Raw genomic sequence first — 18,888 nt, forward strand, 5'->3', positions numbered from 1 at the left:
TAGTGTTAATTTTATAATATTATTATTTTTTATTATATTTAAATTTATTATTATGTATATTAACTTAAATTTATTTTTATAGATTTAATACTACAAGTAATAATTTTTTTAATTTTAAATATTTTTTTTAAAATTTTTAAATTACAAAAAATATAGGGTCGCAGCTTTGAGTGTTTACCCGTTAGCCCTAAGAGTTAAGTCAGGCTGGCCAACCTGAAATCATAAGATGTAATTAAGTTTTATAAGATCAGTTCATTTAAATTTTGGTTCTTTAAACGCAGGCTTTTTAGAGACGAGTCAGCCCTAATTAACCCAGGGGACCACAGTGCAACGATTTTGGTTGACGAGGATATATCGGTCAATTAATGAATCCTTGTCCGAATCCAGTACTTCTTGGGGTCAGATGTAGTCACTTAGAGTTCGCTCCGCAGTGCCTGTCTCTAAAACCCTAGCGAAGTTGGGCATAATCGCTGGCCCTCCTTTCTCCAACTCCGAGTTTCAATACCAAATATGTCGCACTTTGGAAGATCTGGTCCTCCGGACATCAGAGACACCTATTCCCTTCTCGTCCTTAACATTACCTTCCGTAGTTATCTTCACCGTTCTCTGCAATGTTCTGAATTTTCCTTGCATCTCATTTCTAATCCTTCAGCCTCGTTTTGCTTTTGCTAGGTACAACCGCTGACGACCTCTACCCCCTTTTTGACAAGTACGGCAAGGTTGTCGATGTCTTCATCCCCAGAGACCGAAGGTCTTCGCCCTTCCTTTTTTGTATTGTTCCCAACTGGGGACCCTGGGATTGCTTTGAAGATAAATGCGGGTTTTCTTATCTTTTGTAGGACTGGCGAATCACGAGGCTTCGCTTTTGTTCGTTATAAGTATGCCGACGAGGCTCAGAAGGCAGTAGATAAGCTTGATGGTTATTTTCATTCTCGAACTAGATAATATGTAGGACTTTAGCAAGTTTGGGACTTCTTTTCGTGCTAATTTTCATTAATTGTCAGGAAGAGTGGTTGATGGAAGAGAAATTATGGTTCAATTCGCAAAATACGGACCTAATGCAGAAAAAATGTAAGTTGTTCTATGGTCAACGTCAAAACATCAGGTTGGCTAGCAAAGCATCAAGTTTAAAATGAACTTCTTTAAATGACGGCTTGTTCTCTTTTTGATAGTTAAAACTCTGCTTGGTCTACATTCTGCGAGAAATTTGTTACCTCTATATCTAGCAAATATATTTTGGTTGGTTATTGGTATAATCAGCTAACTTAATTTTTCATAAATATTAGTCAAAAGGGCAGGATAGTGGAAACATCCTCCAAGCCAAGAGGGAGGTCAAGAAGCCGCAGCCCTCGTTCAAGGTAAGGAGCCTTCTTACAAGATGCTTCCAACTATTTAATGAGATGAGGGTCTTTGATTTAGAATGATATCTTCTGTGTAATTAGCAGGAAGTTTTGTAGAGATTTATTGCCAGGGGTCACCAAGGATTAAAACAGTTTTGCCCTTCATAGCAGAGACGGATATGGTGGGGTGTTCTTGTTTTTTTTTTTTTTTGGGATAAACAGCTTTTTGGAAACAATTAAACAATTGAACGTTTAAAAAAATAGATTGTAGCCCCAATCCATATAATGTTTGCGATTTAACCACCCCCCCTCCAAAAAAAAAAATCAAATTCTAGATCTGTCCCTGCTTCATAGTTACATGTTATGCTTGTGGCGTGTCCTCTGAATGTGTAGATGGTTCTCCCTTTTCATTTGCTACGCTATATCCACATTTGGTGTTTAAACCAGCTATGGCTTCCGCCCCATTAGGCTTTGTATAATCTTCCCCAGGCTCTAGTATGAGGTCTTACTGTCATAGTTGATTCCCTTTGTTCTGTAGGAGTTATGTGTTTCTCGTTTTATATCTTTCTTCCTATAGTTATTAGTATTAAACAAGAAAGAAGGTTGTATTTTGCAACATAGTAAATCATAAGACAAAGAATTAAATATACTGTGGGCATGCATAAAAAACTATATTAAAATTGGGCTGCAGACTAGTTACCTGAGCATTTTGTGCATTTATGTCTTGGTACATAGAGAAGGGTCATGCAAGTTATATTCTAGTTGCCTTGAAAAATTGTCTAATCAGTAGTGGTCAATTGCCAATATCCTTTGTATCTAACTATCTATAGAGGTCCATGAATGCGCTTTTGACCATTTTCTCCCTCAATCTTGGGAAATTATGCCTGGTCTCATGTAAGAGTAGCTAAGATAGGGCTGCCATATATTTAAATCCATCGTGGCCGAATTAAGAGGATGATAAAGTCTATTTTATTCAGTGAAAGATTTAGATATCTTTTTACCAACACAAAGTGTTGGCTTGGGTTGTGGTTTTTTGAGTATTGTTCTTTGAACTGAACTAGCATGGCCCTGTTGGACTGGTAAATCGGTTATTAAACTAGGCTGGATCTACAATCAAATTGTGTTTGCATTTGAACTGGCAAAAACCAGTCTTATCTGGTGTAATTTTAATAATAAAACAGTATGACACATAATTTAGTCAGTTAGGTTGGTGAACAGGCTGATCTGTATTTTCCTTCAGATATTGCAATAAGTGAAGAAAGGAACAAATGTTGCATTATGCTGCGGTAAATCTAAGGCAACATATTGTTTGATGTTGATGTTCATTTTTAATTGTGCATGCAGAGTAACTAATTTAGGGAATGGACACGTGTTATGACTTGGAAGTTTTGTCCTGCATTTTATTAATTTATATTCACAAAGCTTTGTTTTAGTGAATGGTTTTCCTTGTGACCTAGTAAGCTGTTCTGCTTACCGGGCAATGCCCATTCTCATTATTCTTCCTGTTTTGGAGCCGGACTCAATTATAGTATTTCATGCTTCCAATATCATGCCTAATCTGTTACGCTTATAGCCAGTGTTTCATATTCGTGAATGTTTGCGTGCATAATGGTGAAGAGGTCACTGTTTCATATTCAGTTTACACAATAGCTGATGGAAAATAAAATGTTCAGGCATAGGGATGAATATAGAGACAGGGACTACAGGAGGAGAAGTCGCAGTAGAAGTAGGGAAAGATACGATCGTGACAAGTACCGTGAAAGGGACAGGGATTATCGTCGCCGGAGTAGGAGCCGCAGTGCAAGTCCTGATCGGCATAAAGATCACAGGAGAGGAAGAGATGATGAGGATAGAAGAACTCGAAGCAGATCAGTTGATAGGTTTGAATCTTGTGCTACTTATTATTCTTTACATTTTTTTCATCACTATCTTGTTTCTGATATACATTTGCGTTTGCCAAAGTGCATCACCTGCTCGACATGGCTCCAGTCCTCGTAGAAGCCCATCTCCTCATAGGAGGTCTTCTCGAGATGAGCGGCATGATGAACAGAATAGTCATGAGCAATCACCTACTCAGAAGGATGTTTCACGGCGTGATCGTCCTAATGATTCCCGAAGCCCGTCTCACAAATCTGATGCTGATGTAAGATCCTGACAATTTTATGCTCCCTTATTTTGGGGTAGACATTTTTTTTCCCTATCTGATTCAAGCTTCTTGGTGAGCCATCTGAATTGGGCATTATGTTTGTAGGAATGATGGAGTGGCTGCCTATTACAGGGATCTATTGGTGGCCTTATGATGAGTTCTGTAATCAGTTATATGGATGAAGTCACTAAATGATGAATGTTGTGATCTGCATCTTGGATTAATGACGTTTTTGCATGGACTTTTTTGGAAGGTTCATATCCTTGTTGGGTTTACAGTCTTCCATTTTGTGGCCTTTCTGTATTCCGATATTCTTTTTATCTGATACTCTATTAAGTGTTCAATATAAGCATTAAGAATTTGCAATCCCTCCCCTTTTTTGGCTGAAGAGTGAAGGGTTCCTACAATATTTGTCACTTGGTTTTTTAACATTTCTTGACTTATATTTCCGTTCTCTATTCATCTCCTTATATTGATTAGTTTAGTTTTCAATCCTGCAGTTCTGATTACAAACTTAAAACAATTTCTTATTATAACTCTGTAGCCTGTGTTCGAGAAGGTTGAATGTTGCTGTCTTAGAGATGGTGCACGAACCGTCTGGGGCATTATGCCAAATTCTTGTGTAATCCGGGTTGCGTTGTCCAGTGTCGTACCAACCCTTTGGTATTGGAATTGATTCTTTCAAGATGACTCAGCGGATGCAGCTGCTTGCTTTTGTGCCGGACTGCCCGACGATGTTGTAATTTTCCTCTGTTGAAGTCATTCTTATGCGACTGGGAACTGCCCTGCCCGCATTTGCTGTTGCTAATGGCGTGATGCGTGCCTAAAGATGACCTTGTAGGAGTCTGGTCCATACATATTAGGAAAAATGATAATAAAATTCTTTTGAATTGTGTTAATGATATTTTAGTCTATTAAAATGCTATAATTTTTCTGAAGTTTTTAGGATTTTTTTGTCATTAAAGAATTAGTGTAAATGGTCAAATTGTCCTTAATTTAAGATTGTGAATTTCTGTTGATTTTTTGTGATTTTAAAAAATGTGAATCTTAGAACAAAATTTACAAAGAAATGTTGTGAATTTGCAAGTTGATGTTGAATTTTTGCTATTTCAAGAAAAAAATTGTGAATTTTAAAACAAAATTTATGAATGGTAATTTATATTTAAATTAAGGACAATATGATCATTTATATTAATTTTTTAATAACAAAAGAATCCTTAAAAAATTTTAAAAAAATTATAACATTTTAAAGAGAAATTAAAATGTTATTTTTATAATTTAAAAGAATTTTATTATTATTTTTCTTAGATATTACACAGGATAATTATTTTTAGGATTTGCATGTTTCTACTCTAGGTTTTGGTAAATTGAGAAATTCTCCAGAGCATCGTTTGAGTAGACTTTGATAGCCTAATTTATTCAAGGCAGTAGAACGTCAACCTTTTATGTCTCCTCTTTTTTTCCAAGTCAGTTGAGGCAAACTATTGGATTCAGCTTGTGTCCTCTTTGTTTGTTTGTTTGTTTTTTTTTTTTTTGTGGTAGTTTAAAGCTTGATTTTATGTTGTACCTCGTTCTGTTTAAAATGAAAAAAAAATGTTGAATAAGAAGTAAAGAAACTTAAATTGTGAAGATTAAATTTGGACAGGGGATGTGAGGTGCATATATAAAATCTGTAATAAAACGGAGATACGCTCATGTAAGATGTGCATAGCGAACCCTTCACGGCCTATTTTCACTTCCATTCTCTGCTTAATTATAAAGTCACTCTCATCCAATTGTATGCTTCTTTATCAGGATATTGTCGTCGTCCCCTCAGTGCATTGCATCATAAACATATTTTACACTGGTTCATTCCATGGCCTCTTGTCATCAGTAAATAGATATATATTGTTTCTTCTAACTCCACATGAATCTCATCGTTGAAATCGGAAACACGGAATGCCTTGCTGAGAATTCTTATCGTTATAGGAGACGATAATGCTTAAGCTGTACTATGATCCCGCCACCGATGTGCTGGTTTCATGGGTTCTGTGTTGGCAAGTTCTTTGACCTTGTGTACTAATCTTATCAGGTGGGATTGATTTGTTGCTTCATGGCTGGCTATTTCCGTCAATGATTACGAAATTAATGCTTTAGTTTTTTAAAAAAAAAAAAAAAAACTTTTGGTTGCTTTGGATGATCGGCCCTTCTTGACCCAATGTCCCCCAACCCCCCGCCCCACGCCAACCAAAAAAAAAAAAAACCCACCACCAAAAAAGTACTTTTTGAATATTTATATTGAAGCATTGGCATTGAAGTTTTATTTCATTTATTATAATTCATCGAACAGCTTGCATATTTAAGCCAAAACAAATACATTATCGAATGGCACGACAGGGTCCTTCGGGAATGTAGTTTTGGGTACCACTTGCTAGTTAAATATATTTGATGCACAGAGATTCCAAAGATTAAAAGCCAATTGCAACGGAGATCTTGAATAGTGCCAATCTCTTCGTGACGGTGGACATTGTGAAATCAATCGTTAATGGAAAGTGATCATATGCCCTTTGATGATTGATTCTGGCCTGCCTAGCATCCCAAACTCAAGAAATACAAACAATTATTTTTCGTAAAAATCTAACCATCCAGTTGATATCAGCCTATTAATATCACACGATATAGCAAATTCAGTCGCATCATGAATTTGAGAAGATGCAATTTAATTGGCACAGGCAGGCAATATCTAGATATAATTATCTAAATAATGAAGTTTCAGAAAGAGATATCCAGGATCATGTACATAACAATGATCAAGAAACTGACAAAAAAGAAAAGAAAAGAAAAGAAAAGAAAAACAATGATCAAGAAACTTGAAACACCATCTCCTAATCCATAGGACACCACAACAAGAAGACAATACAAGATGCATCAGCACCATACAGAAGTATACCTGGTTAACCAGCCTTTCCAAGTTCCAACTTTCGGACAGATCATATGAGAGGCTTTAATTGCGAAATTCTTCCCAAGTAGATCAGACCGTGATTCTAATAGGCGTACATACACATACTAGGTAGTGGCTAAGTTAAGACAATGAAAGAAGCTTTAATTAGGAGTGATCTTTAAAACAACAACAGTTTTTGTCGGGCTACCAGACATCACTTCTTGAGTAGATTTCCCGAGAAAATTCTCTTGCAATACGGGCTGGTGCGCAAGATTTTGTAAGGACGTACTGCTTCAACCAAAGAAGTGTGAAGTGAACCCTGCATCAGAAATTAAATAACACGCAGGTGAGATGAAACCCCATGCTTGACAATTCTAAAACTAGCATTTAAGTTGCAAACTGAGCTTTAGCCATTAGCCATATTGTATTGTAAACCTTTGTTACTGCAAGAGCAGACTGAATGACATAGTTGGCATATGGATCTTGCAACAACTGTTCGAAGTGAGGTGAAGACAGCAATTCTCGGACGATCCTTGATCTGCTCTCTCCAACATGCTTAAGGCATTTTTCGACCACATGACTGCTAAATTTTTGCGTTGACAGATTTACGTAGTTCCCTTTGAACTGAGAAACCAGCTTGGCTGAGGCAGTTGGAATCTCCATCTCTATTATATACTGAACAACATAATTTCTGACATGACAAATGAAAGCGTTAGTTTAAGTGACCAAGACTAGACTGAGTGCATATATTAATTTTGTTATTGTTGATGCCACATAAAGCCCTTATATACACACACCATTTTAAAAGACAATTTTTTTTCTATGATTTTTGTTAATGTTTTCTATTTTTTGGAAACTCCTTTTTTGCCCTCCCATTTGGAAAACTAGTGTGGGTTTTATTTTTTATAAGGAATATGAAATTTAAGTTGCATTGTTTATGACTCTTAAATGCTGCAACTTGTTGAGAGTTTTTATATTATATAGATGTATGAATATTAATCCCTTTGAATAGTTTCTTATTTGAATCTTATTAAATTATAAAAAAATGATTTTAAATCAAAATATGAAGATCTTTGACTTTGTTATTATGAGTCATGATTAATGATGTCCCCTTATAAAGCATACTGCCTTATAAGATCACTTCAAGAAGGCCACAATTAAAAGTAATTTATGCATAATGAATAAGATAAAACACTATCTACTTCACATTTTATTACACACAGAGGCTATGCAAAAGTTGTGCATCACTTGCAGCACACAAAATGATATGTTTCTTCACTCAGCAATGTGATTAATCATAAAATTAATCACTACTATTTGTTAAATGTAAATCTTGTGACATCATTAAGTTTAACATGAGCAAATTTCAAGGTATATATCATTTTAGCCCATCATTATTATTTCACGTCTGGAAAATACCAAACAAAACAAGCAATTCATAACAGGTGAAGGATCAAGGCAAATTACCCAAAAGGGTCTTGAGCAAGGTGAAGGCCATGCCTACAAATTTCTGCGACCAGCTTATCTCGATATTTGCCAATTGAATGATCAATGCAACGTTGCAATACACAACATCCATGTCGATGAGTAGCTATGTCAACACAAAACTTTGCAGCGGCATAAAAAATAAACTGTGGAACAGGATGAAGGAAGATGATAATAAATTAACTTAATCGGTCAATTGAATTAAAAAAGAGCTTGCAGAAGAGAAAAGAAAGACAATGGAACAAAGGCTGTGCGCAGGCAAGAAAATGCAAGCTCAACAATAGAGGTACAATTCTGGAAAATTTATGCATGGCATGTATGATATGAAACTGATGTAAGAGACAGCGGAGCCTCTCTGAAGGCTTGAAATACTAATTTACACAGTAAATGTCTGGGGAACCGTTGAACTGAATCAATAACTTGAACAAAAAAAGAATGAATCCTCGTACAGAAAATGTTCACAACAAACTACTTCCTTTCAATTGAATATAATTTTCCATTTATACATTTCCTTCAGATTCTATGCCGATCTATCTTTGTGCATATCATCACCATTGAACCCGTTTGAATGCCGTTTCTCTTTCATGTAGCATTCCAGAAAAAAAGATTGCATTCAAATTGAGGTGGAAATGGATTCTTAAACCTATTTTGAGAGGGTCTTAACAAGGTAGTTTCCTAGAAATATTCAGTTCCTGCAAGGCTGCAGCCATATTCATTTCAAACTCAAGAGTTCTGCATATTTTCTCCCTGTATTCGAGCAGTGAAGACTTCGGAGCTCACTGAGTATGGTTCCGCATGGTCACCTAAAAGCTCTAATCAAGACTTTTTTGAAATAGACCATGCCACTAATGTGATGGTTATAGAATTCAACAGGTGAACGGCTTGAGAAATAGAAAGCTCCTAATAATCTAGTTTTATTGGGCTAGCATATTGAACCAGTTGAAGCATGATATACAAGCACTCTGCGTGATTTAAGAAGTGCCTAAAAAAGGTTTTTTAAACAACGAACTTTTTTTCCCCCATTTATAACATCCTAAGCTAGGCAGTGTCAGGTTTAGGTTAACAATACAAAGGTCATGTGGCTCGACTATAGTACACCGAAGCAAAATTTTTGGGAAACGTTGCGTTGAGAATTCATTTGAAACGAATTTGATAAGGAATGCAGCTAACGACGCAGTTCATTTTTCCACTTTTACTCTGGATCCAAGGTTGCCATTCTGTCATCATACTGTTTACTCAGTACAAAGACCAAATAGTCATCCCCTTTCGATTGTGGAAGTAAAGCAGGCGAAAAAACAGATACTATATCAGAAGTGTAAGATTGACATTAAAAATTTTTAGTAAAATGATTGCAAGAGAGGCGTTTTACCTCATTATCTTGACAGCTAAGGCATTGCAAGCATCGTTGTATCACGTGATTTCCATTCAGATCCTTAACAAGATCAAGAAAACCTGCTTGAAGGGCTGACTTCACTAGTGAAATTTGTTTCCTAGAGTTGAGTGTCTCAATCAACTTCTGGATGACCCGCGTGCTGACGCAATGATATTTATTTAGAGGTCAAAAGTATATAACATGTGCTACATCCTATCTACAGAAAAAAGAAAGAAATTTGTAGTTAAAATGGAAGACATACCCATGCGTGTTTAAAGATATTCTGACGAGCTGCCCTGGTTCTTTAGTCACCATGGAAACAATCTGCAATTTCTCTTCTTCTCTGCACACGTCCAGCAACTTCTGCACAAGATAGTTACCAAAAGGGTCCATCATAAGTTCAACAACATTATCTATGATCCCCTCAAATACTATATGCATGTCCTTAGAGTTTCCCTTATCAACCATCCTTTGTAGGAAGCGACATCCGTTCTGATCCTTTGCCAGAAAGCAAATGTAACCTTGGCACTCAGCCAAGGAACAGAAACTCAGAAGTGAGGGCAGTGGGAAATCACCAACAAGACTTCCTTTGTTCGCACAAATTTGACTACCAGGGGTATAAGAATTGTGTTTAGAAACTTCCTCCCCCACAGTTGCAAATGCATTCTCATTGAGGGAATTCTTTTTGGTACCCCTCAAAGAATTGTATCCTTTGTCTGTGCAATAATTTATATCTCTTCCCTGTATGATAAAACTATTATCACATCGAAATGCCACCGGATCGCCACCAGCTCTTTTGGACGGGAGAAATTCAGGCAGCTCAAAGTTAGCAATTCCCCTTGTTTCTAGTATATCCTGATGTGAAGCTAGCTTGGGTTGCATGATTTGAGAGAATCTTAAGGGGTTTTCGACACTCCTGCTTCCATCATAATCCACTCCACAAAGTTGTGAGCTAGTTAAACCATCACAGAGGTAGGGGGTGATGATAGATGGCTTCTGCGGTTGAACTTCTCCATCATAGCTACTGCTCCCCTGTTTCTTGCTGTGCTCCAATTGATGATATGTTTGGTTCATGTTCCACCCAGAGCACAAACTCAGAGCGCTGGATTGACCATGAGCGAGGGAAGAAGTGTGTCCTTTCTCCAAGGTATGGTTGTTCCACTTCATATCAGCAACCAAACTTGGTGAAACTCCCCAAGTAGACGATGAGATACACTCATAATTAGGAGCGGGAACTTCATTGCAAAAATCTTCATAGGAGCTCCGTGTTTCAGTAACGCCGGGAATATTTATATCGAAAGACGAAAAGGCGTCAAATCTAAATCCATAGGAGTCCGCTTCAGGTGCCTTTGTTTTGTTACCATTTCCCCGTCCGTCTATAATATTCATTCTATAGAAATCACGAGACAGGTCCAGATCAACCACTTGATTATCAATAATACTCTTCCCAATATGGAAATCCGATGACTCGGGGTCCAACAACAATTTAGTTGAGTGGTGATCGTGGGGTGTTACATGCTTTCTGTCCTGAAATGGTGCTGAGTATGAGGAGTTATGGGCAGAAACATGAAGCCCGTCAGCGAAAGAAGTTAACGGTGGAGAATGTGATGTGTGAGAGACCCTCCATACAGGGGATTTAATCGCCAAATGCTCATTGTAACGATGGCAATGAGGAAGATTGGGACATGATGTGTTTGGAAATCCATTCCGCCACGTTCCCAACACTTCATCTCTCTTCACGTTGTTCTCCACCTTGCTCATATTTCTCTCAGATGTTTTGAACATTATTAGAAGAAAATCGATTCAAAATTCAGAAACAGAAGGCTGCAAGATTCAGTCCGAAAACCCACGTTATAAAGAAAATTCAGAGGCAGAAAAGATGTCGCAACGAGGCACGGCAACTATTTCTTCGAGCATACAGCATGAGGAATGGCTGATGAGCTTTATAACGTGTGAATCTCATTGTGCTCGGAATGCGAGAGAACGAAGAATTATCAGAAAGGGGTTTTTGATGCTGACGGTGACGGGTTTGCTGCTATACGTGTAAGGCCTGTCCGGCTCACGCTCACGCCCCCAGAGGAAGATCCTGCCGCTTTATGCACATCACAGCACTATGCAGCAGAAAAAAAAGTGCAGCTTTTTTATTTATTTTTTATTTTTCCAGAGTTTAATTCACCAACAAAAAGTTTTAACAAAACAAAAATGGGTTGTTCAGATTGTGCGGTTATGATTGTAATCAGAAACTTGCAATTTAAACTTTTTTTCGTTGGCTATGTATTATATTCTATGTATGAAAATATCAACAAGAGAAATATAAATTAAAAATTAAAAAATATTTATGTTTTTTTAAATAAAATTTGTTAGGGGAGAGAAGGTCTGATTAGACCAATTCTACGTAATTCTTGCACGATTAGGGTGGGAACATGTTGAGTACGTGGAATGATTCAATCTGCTTGGATCCCGAAATTATATTTATGCTTGAACTTATTATTTTATGAACAAATATATATTTTAAATATATATACGTCCACGGAGAAACTAGGTAAGGGGAAGAGAGACACAAGAGTAAGAAGGGGGGATTGGCCAAAACTTTGCTCTGTGGCAGGACGATAAAAATAAATGAGGGCAGAGCAGCTGCGTGCCACTTCAAGCTTCTTCTAAATTTTCACTCCCTCGCCTCTCCCTCTTTTTTTTCTTTTTTTTTTTATAAATAATCTTCACTATTTCAATATTTTTAGTGGTCTGATCTAATCTAAATAATATTAAATGGTTACCTCCTCAAGATTTTTTGTTTAAAATTTACATAATATAACATTTTTATTAAACAATATGTGCATGTGCATATAGTCCATATGTATGTGCACATTTTAACACTGAGGGCTTATTTTGGCTGTCATTATTAGAGATGGTTATCAAGCGGATACCTATTTTTACGATCACACAGCACCGCCACCAAGATTTGTATGTGCCCATTGATTATGAGGGTTATGCTATTTTCCCAATATGATTAATTGATTATTGAGGATAAAGTGTTCTCCCTCTTTACCCGGAGCAGGAAGCTTATCTCCCCCTTTCCTCTTATCCCATGATTTTTGTGTTTGTGAAAGGAAATTTGCTGTATTTTTTTTTCTGACCGTGATGAGATATGGAACTTCATCCACAAGAAACAAATCAATTTAAGCGAGAGCATGCTCATCCTAGGAACCGCACGTTCAAAAATATGAATGTAAATTAGCAGATGGACATCAGGAAATAAATCAGATGCACAGCCCTGATCACTTCATTAAGTAAATGGTTCCTTTTGGTGAAGACATTAAGAAACCTAAAACAGTTGAGTCCCAAATCCCAGAAGTGCGAGGTCAAATAATACCATAACGCATCCCCAGTAACAATAACGAAACAAGACAGTAGCAACATAACACAGACCTAAAAGGCTATACCAAGGCAATGCTGCTCTCACCCCCAGGTGGCTTCCTAATGCCGCCTAGGTAGTCTCTAGATTCTACCTTTCCATCAGCAAAGATGTTACTGCCACTCATTTCTCGCAGTTTAGCCACGCTGAGTGGCTTCTCAGCAGATGAAGGCGGCGCATCACCCGTGAAAATGTCATTTCCTGAAAGATCAGTAAATTTCTGGTTATGAATCTTCTTTGCTGTCTTGGTAATTGATTCCTTGTGTTCGTCTCCATCAGTCTGCAGATCAGGTCACGAGCAACTTGTTATTTAACTGGCAAAGACAATAAGCACACAGATGCAACGTAATAACATTCCCACACGCATGAAACACAAAATGGCATAGCTAGTCTGCAATAAATTAGTATCCAGTGCCGTACACCCCAAGGTTTCCAAATCATCATCTGTGCAATCTGTATTATGCATTCCTTGGAATTACTTACTTCCTTGCCCAAATATGCTCTCATGACATGTGCCATATTGTGCAGACAGAGAAGAATTATGTTATCTTAAAATTGCAATTATATAATTCAGATTAGCAACATAAAGTAATTCACACATGACGTGTAACAGGCTCTCCAATGCTTACGCTTCCTTTCAATTCCAGAATGCGAGGAGTTACTGGCCGGGGTTTGATTTCAGGCGGAGGAGCAAATATGTTATGACCGCTAAGCTCCTTGCACTTTGCATCAGAAAGCAGCTTCTTCCTAGAGTCCGATTCACTTTCCAAGGTTCCACTTAGCTCACGCTGCTTGGCTACCTCAGGCAAAGTAGCGGCCTTTTTGGGGGAAACACTCTCCTCCTCACCAAAGGAGATGTGACTAATTCCAGCAATTGCTTGCTGCCAGTTTCCAGAAATCAAGAATGGGTATACGAGTTAGCAAAAATCCAATACAAAATATAGAAATCTGTATGTTCTTAATTTCTTACATAACACTACGGCCTACCTATATCTATTAGTACCTGATACATGCGCAGTCCAGTTTTATTTGGAGTGGGGTTGGCACTGCCAGGCTCTAGCATGTCCTCATCTCCTTTGGCTGCAAAGATCCCACTGCCAGTGATCTCCTTCATTTTATACTCCGAACAAGGCTTCCTGGAATTGCATAGCAAACCAATTTCAGGTGCCATAAAATAAATACACACAAAGCGAAAAAGGCATTGCCACATGATTGATAAGAAGGGGAAATCTATTAGTTCGATTCTTGGTGTGATTCAATAATTGATTTTGCATTCATTTCCTACTTGTTGTAGTGCCAACGACTCCCATTACCATACCTTAAACGGCAGTTGCACTAAAAAATAAGGGAACAAATGAAGCTGTTTCCGGAATCCTAGGTATGTCAGCTCTTTCAATCAAGATGCAATTTGCAGATCAAAGAGAAAATTAAAAATTGCAGAGAAAATATGGCAGAATCAGGTGCACGAACAATTTTACTAATCATACGAACTTAATCTCAAAGTAGATAAGAAGAGGCACGCAATAGATCTCACCGTTTGTTTAAGTTCTCGACTTCTTCGTCCGTCACCTGACCCCCAAACACCACCTTACTGATCCCATCCGACGGCTAACATCCAACAAAAAAGACGATTGCTGATAAATGTTCCACCAAGAACAAATATAAAAGAAAAGAGGAAGCAAAATTGCAGAACCGGAAGAAGAAGGAACATGATTGAGAGCAATGAATAGAATATGGGGTACCTGGTGAGAACGGACAGCGGCAGAGCCAGGAGCCAGAGAATCAGAAGGTGGAGTTTCAGACCAAGTAAGCAGATCTGCGGTGGAAGTGTGAGGCTTCCTAACCGGGGTGGTTCTCTCCATTGGCGGTCAACAGTAATTCACTAGAGATTGGAGTTACAGTAGGTGAGACGACTGACAGAGGAAACGAACCACGCCTAAACAGTGATTACTCCTCAGTAATCACCTAAAGACAAGCCCGCATTTAAAGAGTATATGCTTGAGAAAGAAGGAGGCGAACCGTCCCTGTTTCCGGGGATGGACGCGTGTATCTCGGCTTACAGACGCAAAGATGGAAATGGAATGGCCGGAGGTGACGACGATGAGCTCGCGATCTCAAAAATTCCCACCGTTTAATTCTCGTTCGGGATTGGATTGGTTGCTTCTAGCTCTTGGCTATCCAGGACACGAAATGGAGGTGGAGTACAAGAACAGTAAGTGGTAGAGGACCAAGGATGGAAGCAGCGGCAGAAGCTACTCTCCTGTTCTGAACTTAAACCAAAAGCAGACGCCTCCACATAGTATATACACGCGCGCGCCTTCGCTGAGTTACTCCTTTAATTTTTCCCCCTATAAATTCTTTGATTATCTGCTCCACCTCTCACGCACGCCATTTTGAATCTCATGCCGCCACCTCTGTATGTTCCTTTTTTTTTTTTTTTTTCTGGTTGATGGCAAGCATGTGCCCCCGGCTGAACCGCCACATGCCGGTTTTGGAAGAGCTACTCAATTACTCTTTTGCCCTTTTTTTAATCTCTAGCTACCAATCTTCCTAGGTGCTAATGCCCTTATGCCCCTGCCAGCTTAATTCTGGAGCTACACTTTAATTCTATACAATTATTCAAAATTCTTTTTATTGCCAGCTACCAATCTTCCTTCGTTGCAGCCTTCCTCGTCTTAAAAAATTATGTATACACATGTTTTACGGGCTGCCTTCTGTCTTTGCCCTGACCAGAGTCCTGACTTTATATTTTATAATCCAGTTAATTCTTGTTACAACTTTTTAAAAAATAAAAAATAAAAAAACGGGGATGTAGGTTTGGCATATTGGCGAGTGGAAGCATTCCTGAGACTTGTGACTTCCTCTTCAATTTTGTTTTTCACCCCTGTTTTGGTGACTTAAAAATAATACTGATATCAAATTATAAAGCATTTTTTAATAAAATCTTACATGTTAATAAATTTTACTAAATAAATGTATAATAAATTTATTTTTTAAAAAATAAATATATAAATTTTTAATAATAACTTTCATTTAATATATTAAAAAGAGACAATGACAAAAATCAAATAAAAATAAAAAATAATATTAAAATAAGCTTAGTTTTAATAAAATATTTATTTTTTAAAATATTTTATATTTTAATATGTTAAATCTCTTTTAAAAGTATTTTATAATTTGAGATAAAAAATATTAATAAAAGGCAAGAGAGGGAACGGCTTTTGTGACTTAAATAAGTAAATGACAACAACAACATCTTTTGCCGTAACGTCGTCGTTGTCCCTCATATGGGCATTATCGTCATTCAGGGGGTCAGTAGATGACTCCTGATTGTGTCAGTGGACCCGAATGTAACGTTGCAATTAAGTGATCCGTTAAACATCCCGAACTCGCTCTGCTTACAGAGATTTCTTTTCTTTTTCTTTTTCTTTTTTTGGTTGAACTTTTCTTGAGGATCTCAGTTACAACAACAATAATAACCTTTTAAAACTAGAAAAATTTCAGGGTAAGTTTGAGTAACCCACAACTACATTTAAAATATACTTCCATCAAATTCAAAGAATAGTTAAATTTTTTAAATATATTTTTATTATATGTAAACTGAATGTAAATTAAAATTTAAATGGCCACTCAATCTTCTTTCCTTATAAAAAATGATGGTGTTAGTTTTTTTATTTTTTATTTTGGTGAACCATAGTGTTCGCCAATAAATTGGCAGAAAAAAAATTATGTCTCGAGGAAAAATTTATCAAAGACATCGGCCAAAAATTTTCACCAAAAAAAGGAGGCATCTATAATTACGACAGTGAGAATTTCAATTTAAAACTAGCGACATGACATTATTGCAAATCAAATCCAAAGAATTCTAAAAATTACTTAAGGACCGAGGAATTAAATTAAAAAATAAGTTGTATCAAACAAAAATTGAAAATAAGATTCAAATCAAAATTATCATAATACCCTTTAAATATTATTTTTTAAAAAAATTGACCTCGTTAGAACCCCAACATTGACCTCTAAACCTCTAGCACGGACCACCAAAAGTAAATACCCAAAGTTATATCAATTAAAACATATTTTTAAAAATTTAAAAAAATAGACTGCCAATGATGGTTACAAGTAATTAATGATAATGATTAATAATAAAAATTAGTTAAAATAACTATAATTTTTAATAATTAAATGTAGTGTGTTTAAAAAATAAGAAACATAAAACAAAAACAATTTAAAGTTGTTTCTATTTTTTTATTTTTAAAAACAAAAAATGAAATTAGTTTTGAAAACAACTAAATAAAAATGCTTATCCAGAAAAATTTTTAAATTTTTCTATTTTAAAAAACAAAAATTAGTTTTAAAAATGGAAAACAAACAGGCTCTTAATATAACACTTGTCTCGAATGTTATTCAAAAATTATTTAAGTTAAATAAACTAAATATGATTAAGGAGATGATCCTAAAATCAACTTAGGAACAAATCATTTTAATCACTAAACAAATACACTATAGTAAAATAAATATTTAAAATGTTTTAGAAAAGTTTAAAGGTTTTACATATAACACACAAGCAAGCTAGGTGAAACTTGAGTAAAAAGTTAATGTTTGACCTTTGATTTAAGTGATTTAAGAGCAAATCGCTCTTAATGAGTACTAGTAATGCTTTAAATTTCAAAAAGATTTAATAGTTAGATTGAAAGTCAGGCACGTTACAAGATTAGACAGCATTGTTGTCATGTCAATACCTCTAGACCAATTTTTAGAGTGCACCATTTCTCCATACGACTTTTAATCGAGATGATTTTAAAGCCCACACAAAACTTATAAATTTTTTTACTTGTGATTGAAAATTCAAGGAAAACTAATGGTTGGATTGAAATTTCAACACCCCGATACAAGAATGTAAATTTATAGTAATCATTTCAAAGTTGTTTACACCCCATCCTAATGATTATAGACCTGTGAAAATACTCTGAACATGTCGAATAAGACTAAGAGATAAGAGTACCTAATAGAGTAGTTAAGTGATGGAAATATCCCTTATATTAAAATTTGACTACCTGACTGTCATTTTCCATAATGGACTTTTAACCTTAAAATTCACAAAAAAAAAAAAATACAATGGTGGCAAAAAACCATTCCACAACATAAACACATATAAATACACATGTTAAACATTTTCACTTGGTTCGAAGATTCTAATGGAGCCCACGTAACTACTCTTTTTATTCAAGGTATATGTTTGCTCATAGCACACAATTCATAATACAATTATTTTGCATTTATTTGTAGAAGCACATATATTTATATACGCACTAAAATAAACATTTGCTTATAGTGAAAACTTGATTTACCATATGAATCCATTAAAATCACATACCATAACAAAGTTTTCAAGTCATAAGTCTGCATGTAAACAAATATCATACATAAGCACACAATCTACTTATATTCACATATATGTATAATGGCATCCTATTGGCACTCTAATCTAAATACATTAAAAAACACTTGCTCAAAAGAAAGGGTTATTATTCTTTACAACCTACAAATGCAAACCCCTAGCTTGGTCTTTTCCCTATCCACCACTAAATCCCTCACTTAGACTTACAAATATTGAAAAGAAAGGGGTGAAACAACTACAATTTTAGTAATAGAGAGATAGATATTTATTATTATAAAGAAAGTCATAGTCGAATAAATAAATCATAGATTAAACATAATATATAATTAAGCCATTTAAATGCGATATAGGCCGATGTAGTCTTTATAGACTAACAAAATGCACTTTGGCACTTTCAATTAGCAAGTAAACCTTGCATCCATTTGTACCTTCATAAGCACAAAACATAATTTAAGGCATGCTCTAATTCACCAAATCACCTGTGCCTCTTCAACGTTAATCCTGAGTAATTGAAGGTAATTTTTTTTAGAGCTAGCCTAACATACTCTTCATGTTAGAGCTACCTTAACCTAAGCACTCAGCCTCACACTTTATATGTTGGATTCCCTCTTCCACTAAGAGGTGTCCAACACTTAATTCATTAATCCCTTTAATACACTGAGCCCACAAATAAATAAGATAGCATTGAATATCAAGAATGTATCATAGAATATCACAAGTCCACACTTCTCCATTGGTAAACTCCCATTGAGATTATGGCTTCCACTCTTGTCTATCTTTCTAGAGTATTAACAACTTCAACACTCTAAGGTAGT

The 18,888-nt window shown here is 36.1% G+C and overlaps 3 protein-coding genes across 5 annotated transcripts; 1 reads left to right on the forward strand and 2 right to left on the reverse strand.

Annotated features, from left to right (window-relative positions):
• Window positions 1-404: 404 nt before the first annotated feature.
• Window positions 405-4,979, forward strand: LOC129297952 (serine/arginine-rich splicing factor SC35-like). Of its 2 annotated transcripts, XR_008590283.1 has the most exons (9): window positions 405-586; window positions 673-751; window positions 840-919; window positions 1,005-1,071; window positions 1,287-1,358; window positions 3,014-3,220; window positions 3,303-3,483; window positions 3,592-3,739; window positions 4,031-4,979. XR_008590283.1 is itself a non-coding variant. In XM_054936308.1 (8 exons), the coding sequence occupies exons 1-8, from the start codon at window positions 511-513 to the stop codon at window positions 3,595-3,597; spliced, it is 768 nt and encodes a 255-aa protein (XP_054792283.1). In that variant the 5' UTR covers window positions 405-510; the 3' UTR covers window positions 3,598-3,854. The 2 variants fall into 2 exon arrangements, 1 of the variants encoding a protein (XP_054792283.1); XM_054936308.1 differs by lacking the exon at window positions 4,031-4,979 and having other exon boundaries at window positions 3,592-3,854.
• Window positions 4,980-6,370: 1,391 nt separating this feature from the next.
• Window positions 6,371-11,164, reverse strand: LOC129297951 (uncharacterized). The gene is made up of 5 exons (XM_054936307.1): window positions 9,526-11,164; window positions 9,261-9,423; window positions 7,874-8,037; window positions 6,842-7,097; window positions 6,371-6,725 (listed from the first exon to the last, which is right to left on the reverse strand). The coding sequence occupies exons 1-5, from the start codon at window positions 11,046-11,048 to the stop codon at window positions 6,621-6,623; spliced, it is 2,211 nt and encodes a 736-aa protein (XP_054792282.1). The 5' UTR covers window positions 11,049-11,164; the 3' UTR covers window positions 6,371-6,620.
• Window positions 11,165-12,508: 1,344 nt separating this feature from the next.
• Window positions 12,509-15,037, reverse strand: LOC129297953 (uncharacterized). Of its 2 annotated transcripts, XM_054936310.1 has the most exons (6): window positions 14,736-15,037; window positions 14,418-14,557; window positions 14,210-14,283; window positions 13,679-13,811; window positions 13,275-13,556; window positions 12,509-12,955 (listed from the first exon to the last, which is right to left on the reverse strand). In XM_054936310.1, exons 2-6 carry the CDS (start codon window positions 14,535-14,537, stop codon window positions 12,698-12,700), a joined length of 867 nt encoding a protein of 288 aa, XP_054792285.1. In that variant the 5' UTR covers window positions 14,538-14,557; window positions 14,736-15,037; the 3' UTR covers window positions 12,509-12,697. The 2 variants fall into 2 exon arrangements, with proteins under 2 accessions (XP_054792285.1, XP_054792286.1); XM_054936311.1 differs by having other exon boundaries at window positions 13,305-13,556; window positions 14,418-15,029.
• Between the last annotated feature and the right edge of the window lie 3,851 nt (window positions 15,038-18,888).

The sequence above is a fragment of the Prosopis cineraria genome, unplaced genomic scaffold (assembly GCF_029017545.1).
Source record: "Prosopis cineraria cultivar Desert tree isolate PC_DT_omini unplaced genomic scaffold, ASM2901754v1 PC662, whole genome shotgun sequence".
Lineage (NCBI taxonomy): Eukaryota > Viridiplantae > Streptophyta > Magnoliopsida > Fabales > Fabaceae > Prosopis > Prosopis cineraria.